The 25,298-nt window shown below is 38.9% G+C and overlaps 1 protein-coding gene across 1 annotated transcript in view; it reads left to right on the top strand.

Moving 5' to 3' along the window:
* The window catches only part of TEX11 (testis expressed 11), a gene marked incomplete at both ends in the record, with an annotated part of 405,993 nt that overhangs the window by 349,366 nt on the left and 31,329 nt on the right, over window positions 1–25,298 (top strand). The window contains 2 exons of the mRNA XM_084259198.1: window positions 1,445–1,517; window positions 24,931–25,080. Of these exons, the coding sequence (XP_084115324.1) occupies window positions 1,445–1,517; window positions 24,931–25,080 (223 nt within the window). The remainder of the gene's footprint in view (window positions 1–1,444; window positions 1,518–24,930; window positions 25,081–25,298) is intronic.

Raw genomic sequence — 25,298 nt, 5'->3', positions numbered from 1 at the left:
GTGACTTGACTTGTCTAGCTCAATGAAGACTATTCCCCATACCTCAGAGCTCAGTCTTTTCCTATGCAGTCACTTTGATCTCTCCCCCCAAAGAGATGACAGTGGGTATAGCGGGGTTGTTTTTTAATTACTAGTTTCCCTAATATCCTCATCAAACTTCTGAATGTTCATCTTCTATTGGTATCACACCCAGATATTAATTAGTCTTGACTATTTACTAGGTGATTGCCGTGTGTGTGTGTGTGTGTGTGTGTTTGAAAATTCTCTTTGGCATAAATTGCTCCACAGTCTTATATAATTAATATAAGGCTGTATTTTGAAAACATAAGGACCATCTTAGCTTTCTCTTTCCCTGGTTCTCCATGTAAACATCTAGCTAGTGTTCTATTTGCTGGTTGGTATCATTGACCTATCAGCCTCTTCATAACTACTCAATACAAAAAAAAATCTCTGCTTTTTTATAATATCCTTAGATTTGAACTTCCCCAAACTCTATTCTAATTAAAGTCATTCCCTTTAGGAAGAGCTACAGAGCTCACTCTTCTAATGACCTACCTCTTCTCCTGGACAGAAATTCTGTACCACTGTTTTGGAGCTAGAGGTGTAGGTACTGGCCCATTTCAATCATAGTGACAATCCAGTTCTATCAGTGAGGGGCTGAGTAGAATTTGTCATCCCTGAAATTCTTCACTTGCCTCTCCTAACATGGAAGCTCTATCCTGTAAGCAAACTGAGGTGAGGGCAGTTGGGACCCAATATTATTGACTTGCTAATATGCCTGATGTAGAACTTTTGCCCTACAAATGCAAACTGGGTAGAGGAAGAGTGCTCCAAGACTCAGTTGTGCTTGTTCTCCAGTACAGACCTGGGGTAGGGGATGAGAAGTGCTGGCAGCATGCCCCTTCAGGGAATCCCTAGCCTAGAAGCTGAGGAGAGAGGGAGCCTCATCTTCCCGGTCACACCCACCTAAAGGTGCATTAAGCAGGGATGGTTGGTAAACAGATTATGTTTCATCTGCCACTGTTCTTGCTGAAACTTAGTAGATTTATTGAAATAGATGTTTTCCCATTTGCTGTATGCCCTTAGGGCAATTTCTGGAGACTTTACATAATTGTGTTTTATACTTTTCACCAGTTATAATTGTTTTGCTGGGGGAAGGCTGATGGAACCCCCATACTACTGTTCTGAAAGTGCTTCTCTTCTGTCCTAGATTATTAAAGAAATTGATCATGCTCAAGCTTTTATATTTCATCTTCATTTTCCTGTAACATCAAGGAAAAATACAAATAGAAGTTAATATTTCCAAATAAATTCCAAAACATTCCATTTATTCTTTTTCTATCATTTTATTTTCAACTGTTTTTAATGACTACAATATGAAATTACTTTAACTTGTTTACACTTTTCTTTAGTTGAGACTAATTTTCTGTTTGTTACCAATAAGACCAGGTTACTGAGTCGTGCACTTGAGCAGATCCATAAATGCAGAGACATCTGGAATCTCCTAAAAGAAACAGGTACATGGGGAACTGGGAGTTTGGTAATACAGTTATGAAAAGTGTTTTAAATCTGAATAACTCAGCCTTTGTGTTACTCGCAATTTGTGCCACTGTGGTACTTGATAACTAGTCAAATGATTCTTTAAGACTAATTTTCCCTCATTGGATGTCAGCACACTACTTGGAATAAGAATTTTTTATGTTTCTTTCTATTTTTTATCTTTTCAAATATTAACATATTGAATTATAATAATAGATTTCTTCAGTGGATTTCTGGAATAAGCTATTTGGTCATGAATAAGCTATTTGGTTATTTTACATGTTGCTGAATTTGATTCCTAATATTTAGAAATTATCAATCATTTTTGTGTGTATGTGTGATATCTTTAATGAATTTCAGTATCAAACTGTAGAAATTACAAGGGAGAACATAAACACATAAAATTTAATTTACATTTTTCAGTCTGTGACAGGAATTTAAAAGAATAAAATCAGCAAAATGAAAGGATAACATACTTTTTTTTGTTTTTTTTTAAGATTTATTTATTCATGCATACAAGAGCTGGGTACAGGCCAGAGATCCGGGGGTAGGGGGGTGAGAGGATCCTCCAGAGACAGAGTGGGGAACAGAACAGGCAGATTGATTGAAGTACACTGCTGAGGGGAGCAGCGGGAGAGACAGGAGAGGTCTGCTGCACCATGTGGGTTTCTCCCTGGCCAGCTGGGGCTCGAACTCATGCTGCAGAGGCTGCAGATTGCTTCATAGTGTGGAGCTTAACCCCTTGCACCACCAGGGAGGCCCCAGCATACTCTGTGTAGAAGATTTAAAGGACATATACTCTATAAGCTGGTCAAAGAAAGCTCATCTTCTTTGAATGTGCCCTTTTTAGATTTACAAAATTGTTCACTAGGAAATCCCAATAAACTCTAATACATAGAGATAAAACAGAAAACATTAACTGATCATAATACAATAAAACTAGAAATTAATATTGGAATTGTGAATTGGAAAAGAAAAATAATTAACCACTTGGACATTTTTTTAAATGCAAACTAAAGAATAGCTAGAAAACAAAGATAATGAAAATAACTCACAACAGAAGCTAAGTGCTCACAGAAAAATTTATAGCTTTGAACGCTATTGTTTTAAAACTATGTTAACAAGGGTGAAGGGCTGTTAGAGGCAGCCACCCCGCGTAGTGAGCAGAAGGGCCTTGACCCGAGTCCCTAAGGCATGTGAAAACACATGTGTCTCGGAGGAAAACCTCTGAGTGACAGGACTTGGGGTGTTGAGAGCCTGGAAAGTGACCTGCGTGGAGTCGGGCTTCTACATCTCCACAATCTGAGAATAACAAAATGGAGAGATCCTGCGCAGTGAGCAGAAGGGCCTTAACCTGAGTCCCTAAGGCATGTGAAAACACATGCGTCTCGGAGGAAAATCTCTGGGTGACAGGACTTGGTGTTGAGAGCCTGGAAGTGAACTGCGTACATCTCCACAGTTTGACAACAACAAAATAATGAGCGAACTTCCCAGGCTCTGGCTAGGAGGCGATAAGATTATGTTTGTGAGAACTAACCGCCTGGTACCCTACTGTCTGAAGTAAATAGATAATAGTAAGAAAATAGACTAATCATTCATACATGTTATCATTATGTGGTATACTTTAATGTTACACCTGCTACAATTAAAATAGTATATAATGAGCACTAAGACAATAAAGATTTACTGCATGCTGAACATGACAGTCCCCCATATCTGATTTCCTTCACCTTCGTGTCCCAGGTTCGGACTCACTAGAAGTCCACAAAGGGCTATGATACTTTGGTGATAGTCATGGAATGGTAACGTACATTTGAAGAGATATGAATCTGTACTTCTAAAACATGCAGTGTTATATGACAATAAAAGAAAAAAAAAAGATATGTCAAAGTGCTAGCTTCCCTTTGAAAAAATCCATTCCTTGTTTCGATACACAACTAGGTTCTTTCTACATAGAGATAAATAACTATATATCTCTCATATATGAGCATCATTGGGAAATTTAAAATAGAAACAAGATAACTACTACATACCTACTAGAATGACAAAAGTCCAAACACAACCTTAATGCTGGCAAATTGCATGAAGCAATGGAAACAATCATTGCTGCAGGAATGCAAAATGGTACAACCACATTAGAAGACAGTTTCAGTTTCTTACAAAACTAAATATATTATTACCATATAATCTAGCAACTGTGATCCTTGATGAACTGAACACTTGTGTCTATGAAAGACATGTGCATGGATGTTTGTAGCAGCTTTATTTATAATTGCTAAAAATTGGAAGCATACTTGGAAGCAACCAAGAAGTAATTCAGTAGGTAAATGGCTAAATAAACTGTGGTATGTCCAAACAATGAAATATTATTCAGCAGAATTGAGGATAAGACATGGAGGAAACTTAAATGCATATTACTAAGTGAAAGAAGCCAGTCTGAAAAGGCAACATATACTATATGATTCCAGTCATAAGACATTCTGAAAAAAGCATAACTTTGGAAACAGTGAGAAGATCACCAACTGCCAGGTTTTAATTGGGGGGGAAGAGGGAGTGAATACATAAAACACAAAGAATTTGGGGGGGTAGGATAAACTATTCTTTATGGTGCTTCAGTGGCAGATACATGTCACTATATATTTGTCAAAACACATGGAATATATAACACCAGTAGTGGGCTCTATGAATGAAAATGGTGTATTAGTGTAGATTCACTGATTGTAAAAAAAGTACTAGAGTGTTACAAGATGTCAATAGTGGGGAAAGTTGGGGGCAGGACTGGTTAGAGACATGGTGTTTATGGGAAGTTTCTGTTTTTTTTTTTTTTAAAGATTTATTTATTTATGCATACAAGAGCTGGGATACAGGCCAGAGGTATGGGGAGTGAGAGGATTCACCAGAGACAGAGTGAGGAACAGAACAGGCAGATTGACCGAACTACACTGCTGAGGGGAGCAGCTGGCGAGACAGGAGAGGTCTGCTGCGCCATGTGGGTTGCTCCCTGGCCGGGGATCAAACTCGTGCTGCAGAGGCTGTGGATTGCTTCATAGTGTGGTGCTTAACCCCTTGTGCCACCAAGGAGGCCCAGGAAGTTTCTGTTCTTACCATTCAGTGGTACTTAAAATTGTGAAATTAAAACTATTTTTAAAGAATTTCTGTTATCAAAAAGACAAGTGATAATAGTAAGTGCTGATGAAAATGTGGAGAATACGGAACCCTTGTGCACTGTTAGTGGGAATGTAAATTGGTACAACCACTATGGAATACAGTATGGTGATTCCTCAAAAATTAAAAATAGAACTATTATATATTACAGAAATCCCACTTCTACATATATATGTATATATCCAAAGGAAAAAAGTTATCTCAGAGAGACTACACTCCCATGTTCACTGCCACATTTGTCACAGCAGAAAAGACATGGACATAACCTTTGTGAAGTGACAGATATGTTAACTAACCTTATTGCATTGATCATTTTGCAATATATACATATATCAGGTCATAATATTGGACATGTTAAACTTACACATTGTATGTCAAAAAACTCGAACCTAGGAAAGAAATCCAGCAATATATAAAAAGATACAGCAGACTTACTATAGCACATGACCACACACGGTACAGCTTTCTATAGCCACATCCATTCATTTTATTTATTTATTTTTTTTAGTTTCTGATCTACTTTATTTAATCAAAACCCAAACATCAGCCAATATAACCGTGTCTGGTGTCCCATAAACAGAGGGTCGAGCACACTGTTCTTGTGCTTAGATACTCCACATACAACATAATATATTTCCTCTAGAAAGTACAAATATGTTACTTATAGAGTAAATCCAATGATCTGCCTTTAAGTTTCATTCATTGCCAATGTCATAGGTTTCTGGGATCTTCCAAGACTCCCTCATTCTGGCCAACATTCTGACTTAGACTAAGGACAAAACACCAAAATCTTCCACTCTTCATTTCAATATATTTCCGTATAGTCACACATGGAAATAGCTAAACTCATTATAAGTCATACAAGACTTCTCAAAGCATGATTCTTTGCAGTTGTAAAGATAGATCATGTTGAAAATATAGTACACAAATTACCTAGTAGATTAAAATTTGTGTAGCTTCGGTTTTCTCTAGATGTTGATATTGATTTTTACTTCATTTTAATTAGTCTTTATTTTTAATAATAAATTTTATTTTTATATTCCCCATACAATTGCAACCCCCCACAATTCTGACCCCAATCCCTCCCCTCCCGCCCCCCACCCCCCAAAAAGTGTCTCTGCTTCATAGTTTTTTGTTGATTTTGATTTTCACTTTCTTATAGTTACTCATTTTCTGGTCCCTTATTTAAGTTTTATAGATTCCTGCTAGGAGTGAGACCATCTGGTATTTTTCTTTTTCTTTCTGGCTTATTTCGCTGAGCATGATCCCTTCCAGCGCCATCCATGTTGCTGCAAATGGCATGTGTTTATCTTTTTTGAATGCTGAGTAATATTCCATGGTGTATATGTACCACATCTTCTTGATCCAGTCATCTATTTATGGGCATTTGGGCTGTTTCCAAAGCTTAGCTATTGTAAATAGTGCTGCTATAAACATAGGGGTGCAGGTGTTCTTTCGAATTGATGTTTCTGTGTCCTTTGGGTAAATCCCTAGGAGTGGAATTGCTGGATCATATGGAAGCTCTATGTTTAGTAGGTCCAGAAATCTCCACACAGCTCTCCATAGTGGTTCAACCAGTTTGCACTCCCACCAGCAGTGCAGGAGAGTTCCTTTTTCTCCACACCCTCGCCAACATTTGTTGTTGCTAGTTTTTTTAATATGTGCCATTCTCACTGGTGTAAGATGGTATCTCATGGTAGTTTTGATTTGCATTTCCCTGATTACAAGTGATGTTGAACATTTTTTCATATGCCTGTTAGCCATTTGCATTTCCTCTTCAGAGAAGTTTCTTTTTAGCTCTTCTGCCCATTTTCCCACTGGATTATTTTCTTTGTTGTTGTTGAGTCTCATCAGCTCTTTGCAGATTTTTGGATCAGTCCTTTATCATTAGTGTTGTGTGCAAAAATGTTCTCCCAGTTGGTGGGGTTTCTCTTTGTTTTTGTTATTGTCTCTTTTGCTGTGCAGAAGCTCTTTAATTTGATGTTGTCCCAGCTGTTTATCTTTGCATTCACTATCACTGCTTTGGGTGATGTGTCTGTAAAGATGTCTTTGATGTGCAAATCACGTAGTGTTTCGCCTATGTTTCCTTCTATATATTTTATGGTTTCAGGTCTTATGTCTAGTTCTTTAATCCATTTTGAGTTGATTTTTGTGTATGGTGTGAGGTAGTGGTCGAGCTTCATTCTTTTGCATGTAGCGACCCAGTTTTCCCAGCACCATTTATTGAACAAACTTTCTTTGCTCCAATGCATAGTCTTTGCTCCTTTGTCAAAGATTAGTTGACCATAGATCTGTGGGTTTATTTCTGGATTTTCTATTCGATTCCATTGGTCTGTATGTCTGTTCTTGTTCCAATACCATGCAGTTTTGATGATTATGGCTTTGTAATAGAGTTTGAAGTCTGGGAGTGTGATGCCTCCATTCCCTTCTTTTTTTTTTTTTCAGAAGAGCTTTGGCTATTCGGGGTTTTTTGTGATTCCATATGAATTTCAGCAATAATTGTTCTATTTCTTTGAAGAAAGACATTGAAATTTTGATTGGAATAGCATTGAATCTGTTTATAGCTTTTGGTAGGATGGCCATTTTAATAATGTATATTCTTCCAATCCATGAGCAGGGGATGTCTTTCCATTTCTTTGTGTCTTCTTCTATTTCTTTTAACAGTGTTTTATAGTTTTCTTTGTATGGGTCCTTTACCTCTTTTGTTAGATTTATTCCCAAATATTTGATTTTTTTTTGTTTTGATAATAAAAGGGATGTTTTTTTTGATTTCTTCTTCTTCAGATTTATTGTTTGTGTATAGGAAGGCTACTGACTTTTGCGTGTTGATTATGTATCCTGCCACTATGCTGAACTTATTGATGAGTTGAATTAGTTTTTCTGTGGAGTTTTTGGGGTTCTCTATGTATATTATCATATCATCTGCAAATAGTGATAGTTTGACTTTTTCTTTTCCTATTTGGATAACTTGTATGTCTTTCTCTTGTCTTATTGCTCTGGCTAGGACTTCTAGTATTATATTGAAAAGCAGTGGTGAGAGTGGACATCCTTGTCTTGTTCCAGATCTTAATGGAATTGCTTTCAGCTTTTCACCATTGAGAATGATACTGGCTGTTGGCTTGTCATAGATGGCCTTTATGATATTGAGGTATGTTCCTTGTATCCCAAGACTTTCAAGGGCTTTTATCATGAATGCGTGTTGCACTTTGTCGAAAGCTTTCTCAGCATCTATTGATATTATCATATGGTTTTTATATTTCCTTTTGTTGATGTGTTGGATAACATTGATTGATTTTCGGATGTTGAACCATCCTTGTGTCCCTGGAATGAATCCTTCTTGGTCGTAGTGAATTATCTTATGGATACATTGTTGGATTCTGATAGCTAAAATTTTATTGAGGATTTTTGCATCAGTGTTCATTAGGGAGATTGGCCTGTAGTTTTCCTTTTTTGTGTTGTCCTTGTTCGGTTTTGGTATTAGTGTAATGTTGGCTTCACAGAACGTGTTTGGTATTGTCCCTTCCTTCTCAATTTGTTGGAAGAGTTTGTGAAGGATAGGCACTAATTCGTCTCTGAATGTTTGGTAGAATTCATTTGTAAATCCATCAGGTCCTGGGCTTTTGTTTTTGGGGAGGTTTTTGATTACCATTTCAATTTCGCTGCTTATAATTGGTCTGTTTAGGTGTTCTATTTCTTCTTTATCTAGCTTTGGGTGATTGTAGAGTTGTAGGAATTTGTCCATCTCCTCTAGATTGTTGAACTTGTTTCCATATAACTGTTCATAGTAGTTACTGATTATTCTTTTGATTTCTGCTGTGTCCATTGTGATTTCTCCTCTTTCATTGATGATCCTGTTTATTTGTGCTTTCTCCCTTTTTTCCTTTGTGAGCCTGGCTAGGGGTTTGTGTATTTTATTGATTTTTTCAAAGAACCAGCTCTTGGTTTCATTGATCTTTTGGATTGTTTTTTTAGTTTCAATTTCATTTATTTCTGCTTTGGTTTTTATTATTTCTTTTCTTCTACTGGTTTTGGGGGTTTTTTTGTTGTTCTTTTTCTAGATCTTTGAGCTTCGAGATTAAGTTGTTTCTTTGAGTTGTTTCTTGTTTCTTGATGTGAGCTTCTATTGCTATATATTTTCCTCTTATTACTGCTTTTGCTGCATCCCATACATTTAGGAAATTGGTGTCCTCCTTGTCATTCAATTTAAAGAATTTTTTAATTTCTTCTTTGATCTCCACCTTAGTCCAGTGGTCTTCCAGTAGTGTGATTTTCAATCTCCATGAGGTAGGAGATTTCCTTGCCTTCTTTTTATGGTTTATTTCTAGTTTGATGCCTTCATGGTCAGAAAAGATGGTTGGTATGATTTTAATCTTGGTGAATCTGTTGATGTTTGTCTTGTGTCCCAGTATGTGATCGATCCTGGAGAATGATCCATGTGTGCTTGTGAAAAATGTGTACTCCGATTTTTTTGGGTTTAGTGTTCTATAGATGTCTGTTTAGCCCAAGCGCTGTAGATCCTTATTTAGAGCTTTAGTGTCTTTACTTATTTTTCGTCTCATTGATCTATCCATTGTTGAAAGTGGTGTGTTGAAGTCTCCCACTACGTATGTGTTTTCTCTGATGTCTGTTTTCAGAGAGGACAACAGTTGTCTGATATATTTTTGTCCTCCTTCGTTTGGTGAGTATGTGTTAATGAGTATTATTTCTTCTTGAATTATTGTCCCCTTGATCATAATGTAGTGACCGTTGGGGTCTCTTTTTATTTTTTTGAGTTTGAAATCTTTTTTATCTGATATAAGTATAGCTGTTCCTGCTTTCTTTTTTGGTCCATTTGCTTGTAGGATTGTTTTCCAACCTTTAACTTTGAGTCTGTTTTTATCTTTTGTAGCTAAATGTGTTTCCTGGAGACAGCAAAAGGTTGGGTTTTGTTTCTTAATCCAGCCTGCAACTCTGTGTCTTTTTATTGAAGAGTTTAGTCCATTTACATTTAGAGTTAATATTGATATGTTAGCATCTGCATTTGCCATTGTGTTTGTCTTTCCTTTGATTTTAGTTGTTTATTCTTTTAATAACTTTTTTTTTTGGCCTTCTTTCGTTGTTATTCGTCCCTCTGAGGTTCTGGCTTTAGGATTCCTTGTAGTATTTTTTGGAGTGGGGGTTTAGTTGTAATGAAATTCCAGAGTTTCTTTTTGTCTGGGAAGGTCCTTATTCTTTCTTCATAGAGGAAGGAGAGCTTTGCGGGATAGAGTATTCTTGGTTGGCATCTGTTTTCTTGGAGTCTGTTGACTATGTCCCTCCACTCTCTCCTTGCATGTAGTGTTTCTTCAGAGAAGTCTGATTGGTTTTCCTTTGAATGTTATCTGTTTCTTCCCTCTTGTCAGCTTCATAATTTTTTTCCTTGTCCTGGATTCTTGGGAGCTTTACTATTATGTGTCTTGCTGTATTTTTCCTTTCATTGTGGAAGTTTGGTGTTCTTCTTGCTTCTTGTTTATCAATTTTCAGCTCCTCTTCACATTTGGGAAGTTCTCTTCAATTATATCTTTGAATATTTTCTCTCTTCCTACATCTCTCTCTCTCCTTCTGGTATTCCTGTAACTCTTATATTTCCTTTCCTCATGGAGTCAGATAGTTCCCTAAGTCTTTCTTCGTTCTTTTTCCTTCGTACTTCTCTTTCCTTTTCTGTTTTGGTTCATTTTATTTCTGTGTCTTCAAGAGTACTTATTTGTTCTTCCATTTCTTCTATTCTGCTTTCATTGCTTTTCCCATAGTTCTTTAGTTCCTCCATTAATTCTTTGATCTCCTGCGTTTCTTTTGCTTCCCTCTTTAGGGACTCAATTTCCTTCTTCTGGTCATTGTTTTCCTTTATGAGTTCTGTCATTTTTTTAATCACGACAATTTTAATTTCTCTTTCTGGGTGGCTCAGAAGTTCTTCCAAGTTACTGTCGTTGCAATCTGGGGGGCGGTTTTCTTTTTGTGGTGTGCTTTTTTCCTGAGGAGTTGTTAGGTTGCATGTGGTTCTTCTACTCCCTACTGTCTGTTTTCTAATTTGTTGTATGCATTGGGACACTGTGTTGCTGGGACTGGCCGGCATCTTGGGTGAGCTTCTCCACTCCCCTCTGGCTCCTCCAGGGGCCATCTGTCTGTTTCAAGCAGACTTTACTGAAGAAAGGTCCCTGTTCTAAAATGCCGATGTGGGGACACACTCCCCTGTGCGCTTGGTCTGCCCCGGCAGTGGGTTCCCGCTCCCCCTCTGGGTTTGGACTGCAGGCCAGAAGGGGCCTGGTGTGGGCTAGCTTCCCTGCTCACCTCTGGCTCCTGAGGGAGCCTTCTGCAGGCAGTCTTTACTGAAGAAATGTCCCTGTTCTAAAATGGCGATGCGGGGCGCACTCCCTGCGCGTCTGGTCTCAGGCACACTCTTCTGCGCGCCCGGTCTGCCCTGGCCGTGGGTGCCCGCTCCCCCTGTGGGCTCAGACTACTGTTCGGAAGGGGCCTCGCGTGAGCTAACTTCCCAGCTGGCCACTGGCACCTCCAAATGAGCCTTCTGCTCATTTCAAGTCGCTAGGTGGCGCCAGAGATCTATCCTAGAGCCCTTGGGGAGCTGATTTCTCCACCCAGTGGGACAGGGAACAGAGCGGGAATGGTAGGGTAAACCTCAACAGCTTTGAGGTGCTGTGTCTGCCTTGTGCCCCACCGTCTTGGAGTTCGTGCCCCGGGTCTCAGTTCCAAAGCCCTCAGGTCCAGGACGCGGGCTGTAGCCCAGTTCAGTGTCCACAGAAATGGAGTCTTTTGCACCCAGCTCCCGTGCCTGGGTGCCTGGGTTCCTGATTACTCAGTGAGGCGTTTTCACCTCAGTGAGGGTCCCCGCGCGTCTCCCCGCAAGCCTAGGTCGCAGGCGTGGGGACCTGGGCAGCTGGGAGGTCTGTATTTGCTTTTCAAGTGCGCTGCTTTTCCACGCAAGCTTACTGGCCAGCCCAGGGCTGTGTGCGGGTCTCCTCCTGCGGTCTCTGCTGTTCTCTAATGGTGCCGGGAGCCGTTTGCTCACCGCAGTGGCGAATCCTGCAGGTTTCTCCACAGCTCCCATTCACGGGGTGTGGTGGCTGAAATAGTTCCTTTCCACTCACAGTCCCGCTTGATGCGTAGTTTGTTCTTGTTGTTTTCCTCCTCTCTGTTGGTCGGAGAGTGCAGACTCTGTGGGTGGGGGAGGGGAGCAGGGTTCCGAGAAATATGAATTAGGGGGAAAAATGAAGAAACTCTATGAGTACTGTCAGACTCCATTAGGAAAAGAAACATAAGAATAAAAGTATCCTGGAAGGATGAGGAGAGGTAAAAGGGAGCAAAGATTTTATTTTAAATAACGGTAGCTAAGAACTTCCTGAACGTGGGGGGAAAACGAACTATAGAAATCTATAAAACCAAAACAATAGATAACTCTCTAAAAGCAAAAGTACCTAAACCAACCATATAATACTAAAATGGTCAAAAGACACTGATAAAGAAAAAAATATTAAAGGCTGCTAGGGAAAGGAAGCATGTAACAGGAGTTTTTTTTATATGAAAAGGAAAAATTAAAGTACACAAACTTTGATTAACATGATAAATAGAATCAGAAGTTTTCAACTTATCTCAGAATAAGCTATAAAATAGTTAATTATAACATAAAAGTGTAAAATAAACATAAACATGGAAAGACATAAAAATAACTAGTTACTTTGACACTGAGCTTGCAGTATAAAAAGGGGTTAATTTGAGACAACTGAAAGGGAGCACAAAAATGACATAATGTGTACAGACAGATGATTCCAGCACCTAAGACTACCTTAGATATGGACATTTTATAAAATCTTCATAATAACCAAAAAAAATCTGGAGTGCAGACATAGCATTAAAAAACGGGGAAAATCACCATGGAAAATCATCCAAATAAATTTTTGGATAGAAAACCTAAATAAGGGACCAGGAAAAAATACTAATTATAATAAAGTAAAAATCAAAATCAACAAGCAACTATAAACCTGATACACTAGGGGTAGGGGAGGAGGGAGTAGGATCAAAACAAGGGGGTTGGGAATTTTATGGGGACTATAACCAAGAGGAAAATACATACATTGTGCAAAAATGAAAAATGATGTAAAAATATATAAAATAAAAAATAAAAAAGTAAAATAAAATAAATTGTTGGATAGAAACACTAGGGGAAAAGGAAAAGAGAAATATAGAACAACCAGAAAACCAAAAAGTGACAGTAGTAAAGCCTTATATATCAATCACCCTTAATGTAAATTCACCAAAGGGACAGTGTGGCTGATTGAATTTAAAAATAGCTCCCAGTGCTGGGAAAACTGGACCACCACATGCAAAAAAAAAAAAAAAAAAAAAGTGAAACTAGACCACTACCTCTCACCGTTCACAAAAATCAACTCAAAATGGATAAAAGAACTGGACATAAGACCTGAAACCATAAAATATATAGAAGAAAATATAGGGAAAACACTACAAGACATACATCTCAGAAACACCTTTAAAGACTCATCAACCAAAGCAGTGATAGTGAAGGCAAAGATAAACACCTGGGATTACATCAAACTGAAAAGCTTCTGTACAGCAAGAGACATTAACCAAAACAGAGAGACACCCCACTGATTGGGAAAAAAAAAAATCTTTGCACTCCATTCAACTGATAAGGGACTGATCACAGAGATTTAAAAAGAACTCACATGGCTCAACAAAAACAAACAATCCAGTCAAGAAATGGGCAGAAGAACTTAAAAGGCATTTCTCCAAAGAAATGCAAATGGCCAACAGGCATATGAAAACATGTTCAACATCCCTTATAATCAGAGAAATGCAACTTAAAACCACATTGAGTGGAGGGGCGGAGCAACATGGCGGCGAGGAGACACTGCCAGTAAGATCTCCCATTAAAAAAAGTTAATAGGGAGGAAAAGCGGCAGGTCCCAGTGAGAACTGGGACACGGAAGATAAAAGGACGACTCCAGCAAACTGCCCAAAGAAGAAAGTTGCCATAAAAGAGGACCAGAAGGGAGGGAAGCGCAGAACCCTGCTCCCCTCCCCCGCCCACAGAGGCGGCACTCTCCGACCAGCAGAGAGGAGGAAAACAACAAACCAAAACGCCCAACAAGAAAAACGGACGCAGCAAGTGGGACTGTGAGTGGAAAGGAACTATTTCAGCCACCACACCCCGTGAACGGGAGCTGAGGCGAACCCTGCAGGATCCGCCGCGGAGGTGAGCTCCAGGCGCCATTAAAGAGAGCCCCGCCCCCCAGGAGGAGAACAGCACCAGCACACAGCCCCGGCCGCCCGGTAAGCTTGCGCGAAAGCGGCGCTCGGATTGCAGCTGCCCAGGTCCCCACGCCTGCGACCTAGGCTTGTGGGGAGACGGCAGAGGCCCTCCCTGAGTGAGCAGGAACAAGGCGCCCAGGCAGGGGAGCGGGATTCAAAAGGCGCCATTCCCGCGCCACTGATCTGGGCTACAGCCCGCGTCCTGGAACTGAGGGCTTTGGAACTGAGACCCGGGCAGAGGCCCTCCCTGAGTGAGCAGGAACAAGGCGCCCAGGCAGGGGAGCGGGATTCAAAAGGCACCATTCCCGCGCCACTGATCTGGGCTACAGCCCGCGTCCTGGAACTGAGGGCTTTGGAACTGAGACCCGGGGCACGAAATTAGGGGCGTGGGTTCCCCACGACGGTGGGGCACAAGGCAGACACAGCATCCCAAAGCCGTTGAGGTGTACCCTACCATCCCCGCTCTGCTCCCTGTCCCACGGGGTGGAAAATCAGCTCCCCAAGGGCTCTAGGAGAGATCTCTGGCGCCACCTAGCGACTTGACCCCAGCACAGGCTACTGAAGGAGCTAGTGGCCAGCTGGGGAGTTAGCCCACACCGGGCCCCTTCCGAACAAGTAGTCTGAGCCCACAGGGAGAGCGAGCACCCACAGCCGGGGCAGACCAGGCGCGCAGAAGAGTGTGCCTGAGACCAGAAGCGCAGGGAGTGTGTCCCACATCACCATTTTAGAACAGGGACATTTCTTCAGTAAAGACTACCTGCAGAAGGCTTCCTCAGGAGCCAGAGGTGAGCGGGGGAAGTTCGCCCACACCAGACCCCCTCTGGCCTGCAGTCCAAGCCCAGAGGGGAGCAGGAACCCACCGCCGGGGCAGACCAGGCGCACAGGGGAGTGTGTCCCCACATCGGCATTTTAGAACAGGGACCTTTCTCCAGTAAAGGCTGCTTGAAACTGACAGATGACTCCTGGAAGAACCAGAGGGGAACAGAGAAGCCCACCCAAGATGCCGGCCAGTCCCAACAACACAGTGTCCCAACGCATACGGCAAATTAGAAAACAGACAGTAGGGAGGAGAAGAACCACACGCAACCTAGCAACTCTCCAGAGAAAAAGCACACCACAAAAAGAAAGCCAGCCCCCAGATTGCAACGACAATAACTTGGAAGAATTTCTGAGCCTTCCAGAAAGAGAATTTAAAATTGCCGTGATTAAAAAACTGACAGAAGTCATAAAGGAAAACAATGATAAGGGAAAAATAATCAACGATCAGAAGAATGCAATTGAGTCCCTAGAGAGGGAAAACAATGGTCAGAAGAAAGAAATTGAGTCCCTAAAGAGGGAAGTAAAAGAAATGCAGGAGATCAAAGAATTAATGGAAGAACTAAAGAATTCTGGGAAAAGCAATGAAAGCAGAATAGATGAAATGGAAGAACGAATAAGTAATCTTGAAGACACAGAAATAAAAAGAACCAAAACAGAAAAGGAAAGAGAAGTACGAAGGAAAAAGAACGAAGAAAGACTTCGGGAACTATCTGACTCCATGAGGAAAGGAAATATAAGAGTTATAGGAATACCAGAAGGAGAGGAGAGAGATGTAGAAACAGAGAAAATATTCAAAGAGATAATTGAAGAGAACTTCCCAAATGTGAAGAAGGAGCTGAAAATTGATATACAAGAAGCAAGAAGAACACCAAACTTCCACGACGAAAGAAAAAATACAGCAAGACACATAATAGTAAAGCTCCCAAGAATCCAGGACAAGGAAAAAATAATGAAGCTGGCAAGAGGGAAGAAACAGATAACATTCAAAGGAAAACCAATCAGGCTGACATCAGACTTCTCCGAAGAAACACTACGGGCAAGGAGAGAGTGGAGGGACATAGTCAACAGACTCCAAGAAAACAGATGCCAACCAAGAATACTCTATCCCGCAAAGCTCTCCTTCCTCTTTGAAGAAAGAATATGGACCTTCCCAGACAAACAGAAACTCCGGAATTTCATTGCAACTATACCCCCACTCCAAAAAATACTACAAGGAGTCCTAAAGCCAGAACCTCAGAGCGACTAATAACAATGAAAGAAGGCCAAAAAAAAAAAAAAGTTATTGAAAGAATAAATAAATAAAATCAAAGGAAAGACAAACACAATGGCAAATACAGATGTTAACATATCAATATTAACTCTAAATGTAAATGGACTAAACTCTTCAATAAAAAGACACAGAGTTGCAGCCTGGATTAAGAAACAAAACCCAACCTTTTGCTGTCTCCAGGAAACACATTTAGCTACAAAAGATAAAAATAGGCTCAAAGTTAAAGGATGGAAAACAATCCTACAAGCAAATGGACCAAAAAAGAAAGCAGGAACAGCTATACTTATATCAGATAAAACAGATTTCAAACTCAAAAAGATAAAAAGAGACCCCAATGGTCACTACACTATGATCAAGGGGACAATACTTCAAGAAGAAATAACACTCATTAACATATACTCACCAAACGAAGGAGCACCAAAATATATCAGACAACTGTTGTCCTCCCTGAAAACAGACATCAGAGAAAACACATACGTAGTGGGAGACTTCAACACACCACTATCAACAATGGATAGATCAACAAGACAAAAAATAAGTAAAGAAACCAAAGCTCTAAATAAAGACCTAGAGCAATTGGGCTTAACAGACATCTATAGAACACTAAACCCCCAAAAAACGGAGTACACATTTTTCTCAAGCGCACACGGATCATTCTCCAGGATCGATCACATACTGGGGCACAAGACAAACATCAACAGATACACCAAGATTGAAATCATATCAACCATCTTTTCTGACCATGAAGGCATCAAACTAGAAATAAACCATAAAAAGAAGGCAAGGAACTTTCCTACCTCATGGAGATTAAAAACCACACTACTGGAAGACCATTGGACTAATGAGGAGATCAAAGAAGAAATTAAAAAATTTTTTGAATTGAACGACAAGGAGGACACCAATATCCTAAATGTATGGGATGCAGCAAAAGCAGTAATAAGAGGAAAATATATAGCAATAGAAGCTCACATCAAGAAACAAGAAAGAACGCAAAGAAACAACCTAATCTCGAAGCTCAAAGATCTAGAAAAAGAACAACAAAAAAACCCCAAAACCAGTAGAAGAAAAGAAATAATAAAAACCAAAGCAGAAATAAATGAAATTGAAACTAAAAAAACAATCCAAAAGATCAATGAAACCAAGAGCTGGTTCTTTGAAAAAATCAATAAAATAGACAAACCCCTAGCCAGGCTCACAAAGGAAAAAAGGGAGAAAGCACAAATAAACAGGATCATCAATGAAAGAGGAGAAATCACAACGGACACAGCAGAAATCAAAAGAATAATCAGTAACTACTATGAACAGTTATATGGAAACAAGTTTAACAATCTAGAGGAGATGGACAAATTCCTACAACTCTACAATCACCCAAAGCTAGATAAAGAAGAAATAGAACACCTAAACAGACCAATTACAATTAGCGAAATTGAAATGGTAATCAAAAACCTCCCCAAAAACAAAAGCCCAGGACCTGATGGATTTACAAATGAATTCTACCAAACATTCAGAGACAAATTAGTGCCTATCCTTCACAAACTCTTCCAAAAAATTGAGAAGGAAGGGACAATACCAAACACGTTTTATGAAGCCAACATTACACTAATACCAAAACCGAACAAGGACAACACAAAAAAGGAAAACTACAGGCCAATCTCCCTAATGAACACTGATGCAAAAATCCTCAATAAAATTTTAGCTATCAGAATCCAACAATGTATCCATAAGATAATTCACCACGACCAAGTTGGATTCATTCCAGGGGCACAAGGATGGTTTAACATCCGAAAATCAATCAACGTTATCCAACACATCAACAAAAAGAAATATAAAAACCATATGATAATATCAATAGATGCCGAGAAAGCTTTCAACAAAGTGCAACACCCATTCATGATAAAAGCCCTTGAAATTCTTGGGATACAAGGAACATACCTCAACATCATAAAGGCCATCTATGACAAGCCAACAGCCAGTATCATTCTCAATGGTGAAAAGCTGAAAGCAATTCCATTAAGATCTGGAACAAGACAAGGATGTCCACTCTCACCACTGCTTTTCAATATAATACTGGAAGTCCTAGCCAGGGCAATAAGACAAGAGAAAGACATCCAAGGAATCCAAATAGGAAAAGAAGAAGTCAAACTATCACTATTTGCAGACGATATGATATTATACATAGAGAACCCCAAAAACTCCACAGAAAAGCTAATTCAACTCATCAATCAGTTCAGTAAAGTGGCAGGATACAAAATCAACACGCAAAAGTCAGTAGCCTTCCTATACACAAACAATAAATCTGAAGAAGAAGAAATCAAAAAGACCATCCCTTTTGTTATTGAAACAAAAAAATCAAATATTTGGGAATAAATCTAACAAAAGAGGTAAAGGACCTATACAAAGAAAACTATAAAACACTGTTAAAAGAAATAGAAGAAGACACAAAGAAATGGAGAGACATCCCCTGCTCATGGATTGGAAGAATAAACATTATTAAAATGGCCATCCTTCCAAAAGCAATATACAGATTCAATGCTATTCCAATCAAAATTTCAATGTCATTCTTCAAAGAAATAGAACAATTATTGATGAAATTCATATGGAATCACAAAAAATCCCGAATAGCCAAAGCTCTCCTGAAAAAAAAAGAAGGGAATGGAGGCATCAGACTCCCAGACTTCAAACTATACTACAAAGCCATAATCATCAAAACTGCATGGTATTGGAACAAGAACAGACATACAGACCAATGGAATCGAATAGAAAATCCAGAAATAAACCCACAGATTTATGGTCAACTAATCTTTGACAAAGGAGCAAAGAATATGCATTGGAGCAAAGAAAGTTTGTTCAATAAATGGTGCTGGGAAAACTGGGTCGCTACATGCAAAAGAATGAAGCTTGACCACCACCTCACACCATACACAAAAATCAACTCAAAATGGATTAAAGAACTAGACATAAGACCTGAAACCATAAAATATATAGAAGGAAATATAGGCGAAACACTACGTGATTTGCACATCAAAGACATCTTTACAGACACATCACCCAAAGCAGTGATAGTGAAGGCAAAGATAACAGCTGGGACTACATCAAATTAAAGAGCTTTTGCACAGCAAAAGAGACAATAACAAAAACAAAGAGAAACCCCACCAACTGGGAGAACATTTTTGCACCCAACACTAATGATAAAGGACTGATCAAAAAAATCTGCAAAGAGCTGATGAGACTCAACAACAACAAAGAAAATAATCCAGTCAAAAAATGGGCAGAAGAGCTTAAAAGAAACTTCTCTGAAGAGGAAATGCAAATGGCCAACAGGCATATGAAAAAATGTTCAACATCACTTGTCATCAGGAAAATGCAAATCAAAACTACCATGAGATACCATCTTACACCAGTGAGAATGGCACATATTAAAAAAACTAGCAACAACAAATGTTGGCGAGGGTGTGGAGAAAAAGGAACTCTTGTGCACTGTTGGTGGGAGTGCAAACTAGTCCAACCACTGTGGAAAGCTGTGTGGAGATTTCTGGACCTACTAAACATAGAGCTTCCATATGATCCAGCAATTCCACTCCTAGGTATTTACCCAAAGGACACAGAAACATCAATTCCAAAGAACACTGCACCCCTATGTTTATAGCAGCACTGTTTACAATAGCTAAGCTTTGGAAACAACCCAAATGCCCAAAAATAGATGACTGGATCAAGAAGATGTGGTACATATATACCATGGAATATTACTCAGCATTCAAAAAAGATAAACACATGCAATTTGCTGCAACATGGATGGCGCTGGAAGGGATCATGCTCAGCGAAATAAGCCAAAAAGAAAAAGAAAAATACCGGATGGTCTCACTCATAGCAGGAATCTAGAAAACTTAAATAAGGGACCAGGAAAATGAATAACTATAAGAAAGTGAAAATCAAAATCAACAAAAAACTATGAACCAGATACACTTTTAGGGGGGCGGGGGCGGGAGGGGAGGGATTGGGGTCAGAATGGGGGGCTGCAATTGTATGGGGAATATAACAATAAAATTTATTTAAAAAAAAAAAGAGAGAGTGTGATTACTAAAAAAAAAAAAAAAAAAGAAAGCATTTGAAATTTAAAGATTAAAAATCCTTCCCACATTGAGGAGTATTAAAGATTGACAAATGAGGGCCTCCCCGGTGGCGCCGCGGTTGAGCGCTGGGTTGCAAAGCTGCCCGCAGCCTCTGCAGCACCGGTTCGATCCCCGGCTGCTCCCCGGCCACTGAAGTAGAGTCCCACATGGCGCGCAGACCTCTCCTGCCGCCTGCTGCTCCCCTCAGCAGTGTGCTTTGGTCCTTCTGCCTGCTCTGCTCCCTGCTCTGGCTCTGGTGAATTCTCTCACCCTCCCGCGCTTCTGACTGTACCCAGTGCTTGTATAAATAAATAAAAATAAATAAATCTTTAAAAAAAAAAAAACCACATTGAGATACCACCTTACACCAGTAAGAATGGCACCTATCAAAAAAACAAGCAACAACAAATGTTGGTGAGGATGTGGTGAAAAAGGAAGACTCCTACATTGCTGGTGTGAGTGCAAACTGGTCCAACCACTACGGAAAGCTATCTGGAGTTTCCTCAGTCTACTTAAAATGGAGTTACCATACGACCCAGCAATTCCACTCCTAGGGATCTACCCAAAGGACACAAAAACAATGATTCAAAAGAACACCTGTACACCTATGTTTACTGCAGCACTATTTATAATAGGTAAAACCTGGAAACAACCCAAATGCCCAAAAATAAATGACTGGATCAAGAAGATGTGGCATATATACACAATGGAATTTTATTCAGCAATCAAAAAAGATAAACTCATCATGCCATTCGCAGCAATGTGGATGGAACTAGAAGGAATGATGCTCAGTGAAATAAGCCAGAAGGAGAAAAAAAAATATTGGATGGTTTCACTTATAACATGAATATAGAGAAACCAAATAAGACATCAGTGTAAAAAAAATAACAGTACAAAACACAACAAAACAAAAACAGACAATTATAAATCAGGGACATACTGTAGGGGAGGAGGAGGGAGAGGGATCAGAGGGAGGGAGGGAGGAGCACAGCAGACTGTGGTGATGGTGCACAGGTGCCTTGGGGAAGGAAATTCTATGAGGACTCAATCTGAGGGGGTGAGGGGAAGCAAATATTGTTTAAAAATAAAAATAAATATATATTTTTTTTAATTTAAAAAAATAGCACCCTGTCCTCCCCGGTGGTGCAGCAGGTAGAGTGCAGCACCGTGAAGCTGTCTGCAGCCTCTGCAGCGCCAGTTTGATTCCCGGCCAGCCAGGGAGATTCCCACATGTTATGGCAGACCTCTCCTGCCTCCCCCGCTCCTCCCCTCAGCAGTGTCTTCAGTCCTTCTGCCTTTTCTGCTCCCTGCTCAGTCTCTGCTGAATTCTCTCGCCCTCCCTCGCCTCTGGCCTGTACCCCATTCTTGTATAAATAATCTTTAAAAAAAATAAAAATAGCACCAAACTATATGTTGCTTATAGGAAACTCATCTGTTTTAATACAAACAGATTCATGAAAGGATGGAGAAAGATATATCAAGTGAATGGTGAAAAAAAAAAAGATTGGAACAGTTATATCAAATAAAATATACTTTCAGCAAAAAAGGTAATAAGAGACTCCAAAATAGGGTACACATATAAACTCACACATTTTATTTGGTCATTTATATGGTCATTTTATTTTTTCCAAAGTTGCTCATTGCAATTCAGTGAAGAAAAGTTTCTTTTACAATAAATGGTGCTAGAACTATTTGATACCCACATGGTGGGGACAGGGGTGGAAATGAACCTTGACTCTTCCTTCACCCTATACAGAAACACTGAATTGAGGTGAATTACAGTGAAAGATACAACAATATATTTTCTAAAAAGAAACATAGGAGAATATCTTCATGATCTTCACGACTACCAACTGTAAAGGAAAATATTAATAAACTGGACTTCATTATAAACCATCACTTCAGTTTGTCAAAGATACCACTGAGATAAGAAACAACAAGCCATATATAAGAAGAAGATATGTCAATACTGTAAATGTGATAAATTCAAAAAATAAATGAATAACTCTTAAACTCAGTAAGAAAAGACATCCCAATAAAAAGTGGGCAAAAGAGTTAAACAGGAGCATCACAAAAGAGAATTACAGAAAAGATGCTCATCATTACTAATCAGAGAATACAAATTAAGACATCACCACACACTCACTGGAAGGGCTAAAATGAAGATACCAAGTGTTTCTAAGGATGGAAAGTGTTTGTAAGGATGGAAAGCAACTGAAGCTCTGATACATTGCTGGTGGGAGTGTAAGTCAGTACAACCACTTTGGGCAAGTATCTACTAAAACCAAACATACTTCTAACCTAGCAATAACTCAGCAGTCCTATTCAAAGATATATACTCAGGTGAAATGAATACCTCTCTTTAACAAAATATTATAAGAATGTTCCAGACTGCTCTATTCATAACAGATAAAAGATTTGAAAACAACCCTAGTCATTAAATAAATTGTGGTGCATTCATACACTGGAATACTACAAAGTATTGATAATAAAAGATATGCACTTTGGGCACATGCAAACATCTAAATGACTATCACAGACATTTTCATGCGCAAAAGAAGTCAGGCACACAGGAATGTTACATATAGATTCATTTTTTAAAAATAGCTTTATTGAGATATAATTCACATGCCATACAAACAACATATTGAAGTGTATAATTAAGTCGATTTTAGTATAGTCACAGATATGTGCAACCTCCATCAACAATCAATTTCAGAACATTTCATCCATCACTTCAAAATGAAACCCCATACCCTTTACCTATAATACCCTCTATGCCCAAATTCCCCCCAGGAACCCTAAACAACATTAATCTACTTTGTGTTGCTATAGATTTGAATATTTTGGGCATTTCAAGCAATGGCACCATATATATGGACTTGTATGTTTTCAAGGTTCATCCATGTTGTAGCATGTATCAGTTCCTCATTCCTTTTTATGGTTAAATAATATTCCATTGTATGTCTGTGCCATGTTTTGTTTATCCATTCATCAATCGATAGACATTTGAGTTATTTCCATCTTTTAGCTTTTGTAAATATGCTATTGTAAACATTTGTGAATAACTTTTTGTCTGGCTATGTATTTTTATTTCTCTTGGATATATATCTAGGTTGTATGATAACTATGTTCAGTGATTTGAAGAGCTGACAGACTTTTCCAAAGCTATTGCACTATTTTGTATTGTCACTAGTAGTGTATGGGACTTGTGATTTTTCAACCTCAATGCAAGCATGTCTGTTATCTGACTTTTTTATTCTAGTCATTCTACTATAGTCAGTGAGAAAGTACTCAGAAAAGAAGTGAAATTTGAGTCTGGTTGCCAACTTAATTCAAAGTGGAAGTGTAGAAAGTTTTTGAAATTCATCACAAATAATGTATCAATTAAAATGTATCTACCAATTTTTTTTTAAGTAAAAAATAGGGTGGAAGGCAGGAAGGGTCACCGTCACAATTTGGCCTCTCCCTCAATTTTTACTCTCTCGCCCCCTTGTGACTCCCTGATTGGTGCTTGCACAAGGGACTCTGCACTGAGATTTTCTAATTCCAGGGATAAGTTAGAGTCACCCTTACCACTGCCAGAAAGAGTGATTTGTTCCTTTGTTCTTTTTTTAAGCTCCCAGTTTGTCATCACACTCTATGTTGTGTGAGCTTTTATGTCTGAATCTCAGTTAAACCCCCAGAAAATACTGGACACTTGTATTACTGTGTACCCCCACATTACAATAGTGATTGGTCATGTACTCTCATGTGGAATAAACGTGATCAGTACCTCTCCACTAACTCTATTAATACAATCACAGATAACTCTGCTAAAAATCAACAGCAGAGGAAATACCAAGAAGAGGTCATCAGAACATTGAGGTTCTTTTTGTTTTCGTTGATTAAACTTTTATTTTCTTACATTTTTGTACAATACTTGATTTATCCCCTTAGGTGTAATTCCCATAACTCTTTCACCACCACATCACCTGTGAACCATAACAGTTCCTTGGGCTCTTCCCTCCTCTCTTTTGACCCTCTCCCTACCCTTCCCTTGCTGTATGCCTCAGATCTATAGTTTGCCTGCAAGTTTTCTCCTTTTTTTTGACACTTTGTTTGGTTTCCTTATATTCCTCCCATAGGTGGAACCATCCAATATTTTTTTCCTTCAGACTTATTTCACTGAGCATAATCCCTTGAAGCTCCATCCATGTTGCTGCAAATGGCATGAGTTTATTTTTTTATTGCTGTATAGTATCCCATTGTGTATATATGCTACATATTCTTGATCCAGTCATCTGTTTTGGGGAATTTAGGTTGTTTCCATATCTTAGCTATTGTAAATAGTGCTGCAATAAACATAGAAGTGCAGGTATCCTTTTGAATTAATGTATTCTGTCTTTTGGGTCGATTCCTAGGAATGGAATCTCTGGGTCATATGGTAGACCCGTTTTCAGTAATTTGATGAATATCCACACAGAAGAGAGATTCTTTGTAGTGAAGTAAACCATATATTCTTTCTTATACAACAAAAACTGAATTGTGTATAAACTTACACCAAATACTTGTTACAAGTTTTGACAATAATTTTGACCATGATTATTTTGACTCTCACTAATACCCAGTATTGAAATGTAAAATAAATGTTGAACTTAAATATATTAAATTCCATTAATATTGTGAATATTCTCAAATATTAGTCATTAATAGAGAATGCTGCAATTTTTTTTGCCTCTTTCTTAGGGGACTTCTCAAATGATCCATCTGAGACATTGCTTCTGCTGTATGAATTTGAAGTTAAAGCCAAAATGAATGATCCATTACTGGACAGCTTCATGGAACCAGTGTGGGAACTGCCTCATTTAGAAAGTAAAACTTTTGAAACAATTGCATGTAAGAGCTATATTTATGTTTTGGGAAGGCTAGTACCCATTTAGATCTTACTACTTTTTCATTATTCTCTCTGTTCTTTCTTACTTACAGGTAGGAAACAATATTTCTTTTTTTTGATGTTTTAAATTCTGTACCTTTATTTTTTAAATAAAGGTATTTTAAAAAATATTTAAAAAATATTTTTGAGTTAATATTGGTTTACATCATTGTTTACATTG

Source organism: Talpa europaea (assembly GCF_964194135.1).
Source record: "Talpa europaea genome assembly, chromosome: X".
Taxonomy (NCBI): domain Eukaryota; kingdom Metazoa; phylum Chordata; class Mammalia; order Eulipotyphla; family Talpidae; genus Talpa; species Talpa europaea.
The sequence above is the reverse complement of the archived record's forward strand: the minus strand, read 5'-3'. Positions and strand labels throughout refer to the sequence as shown.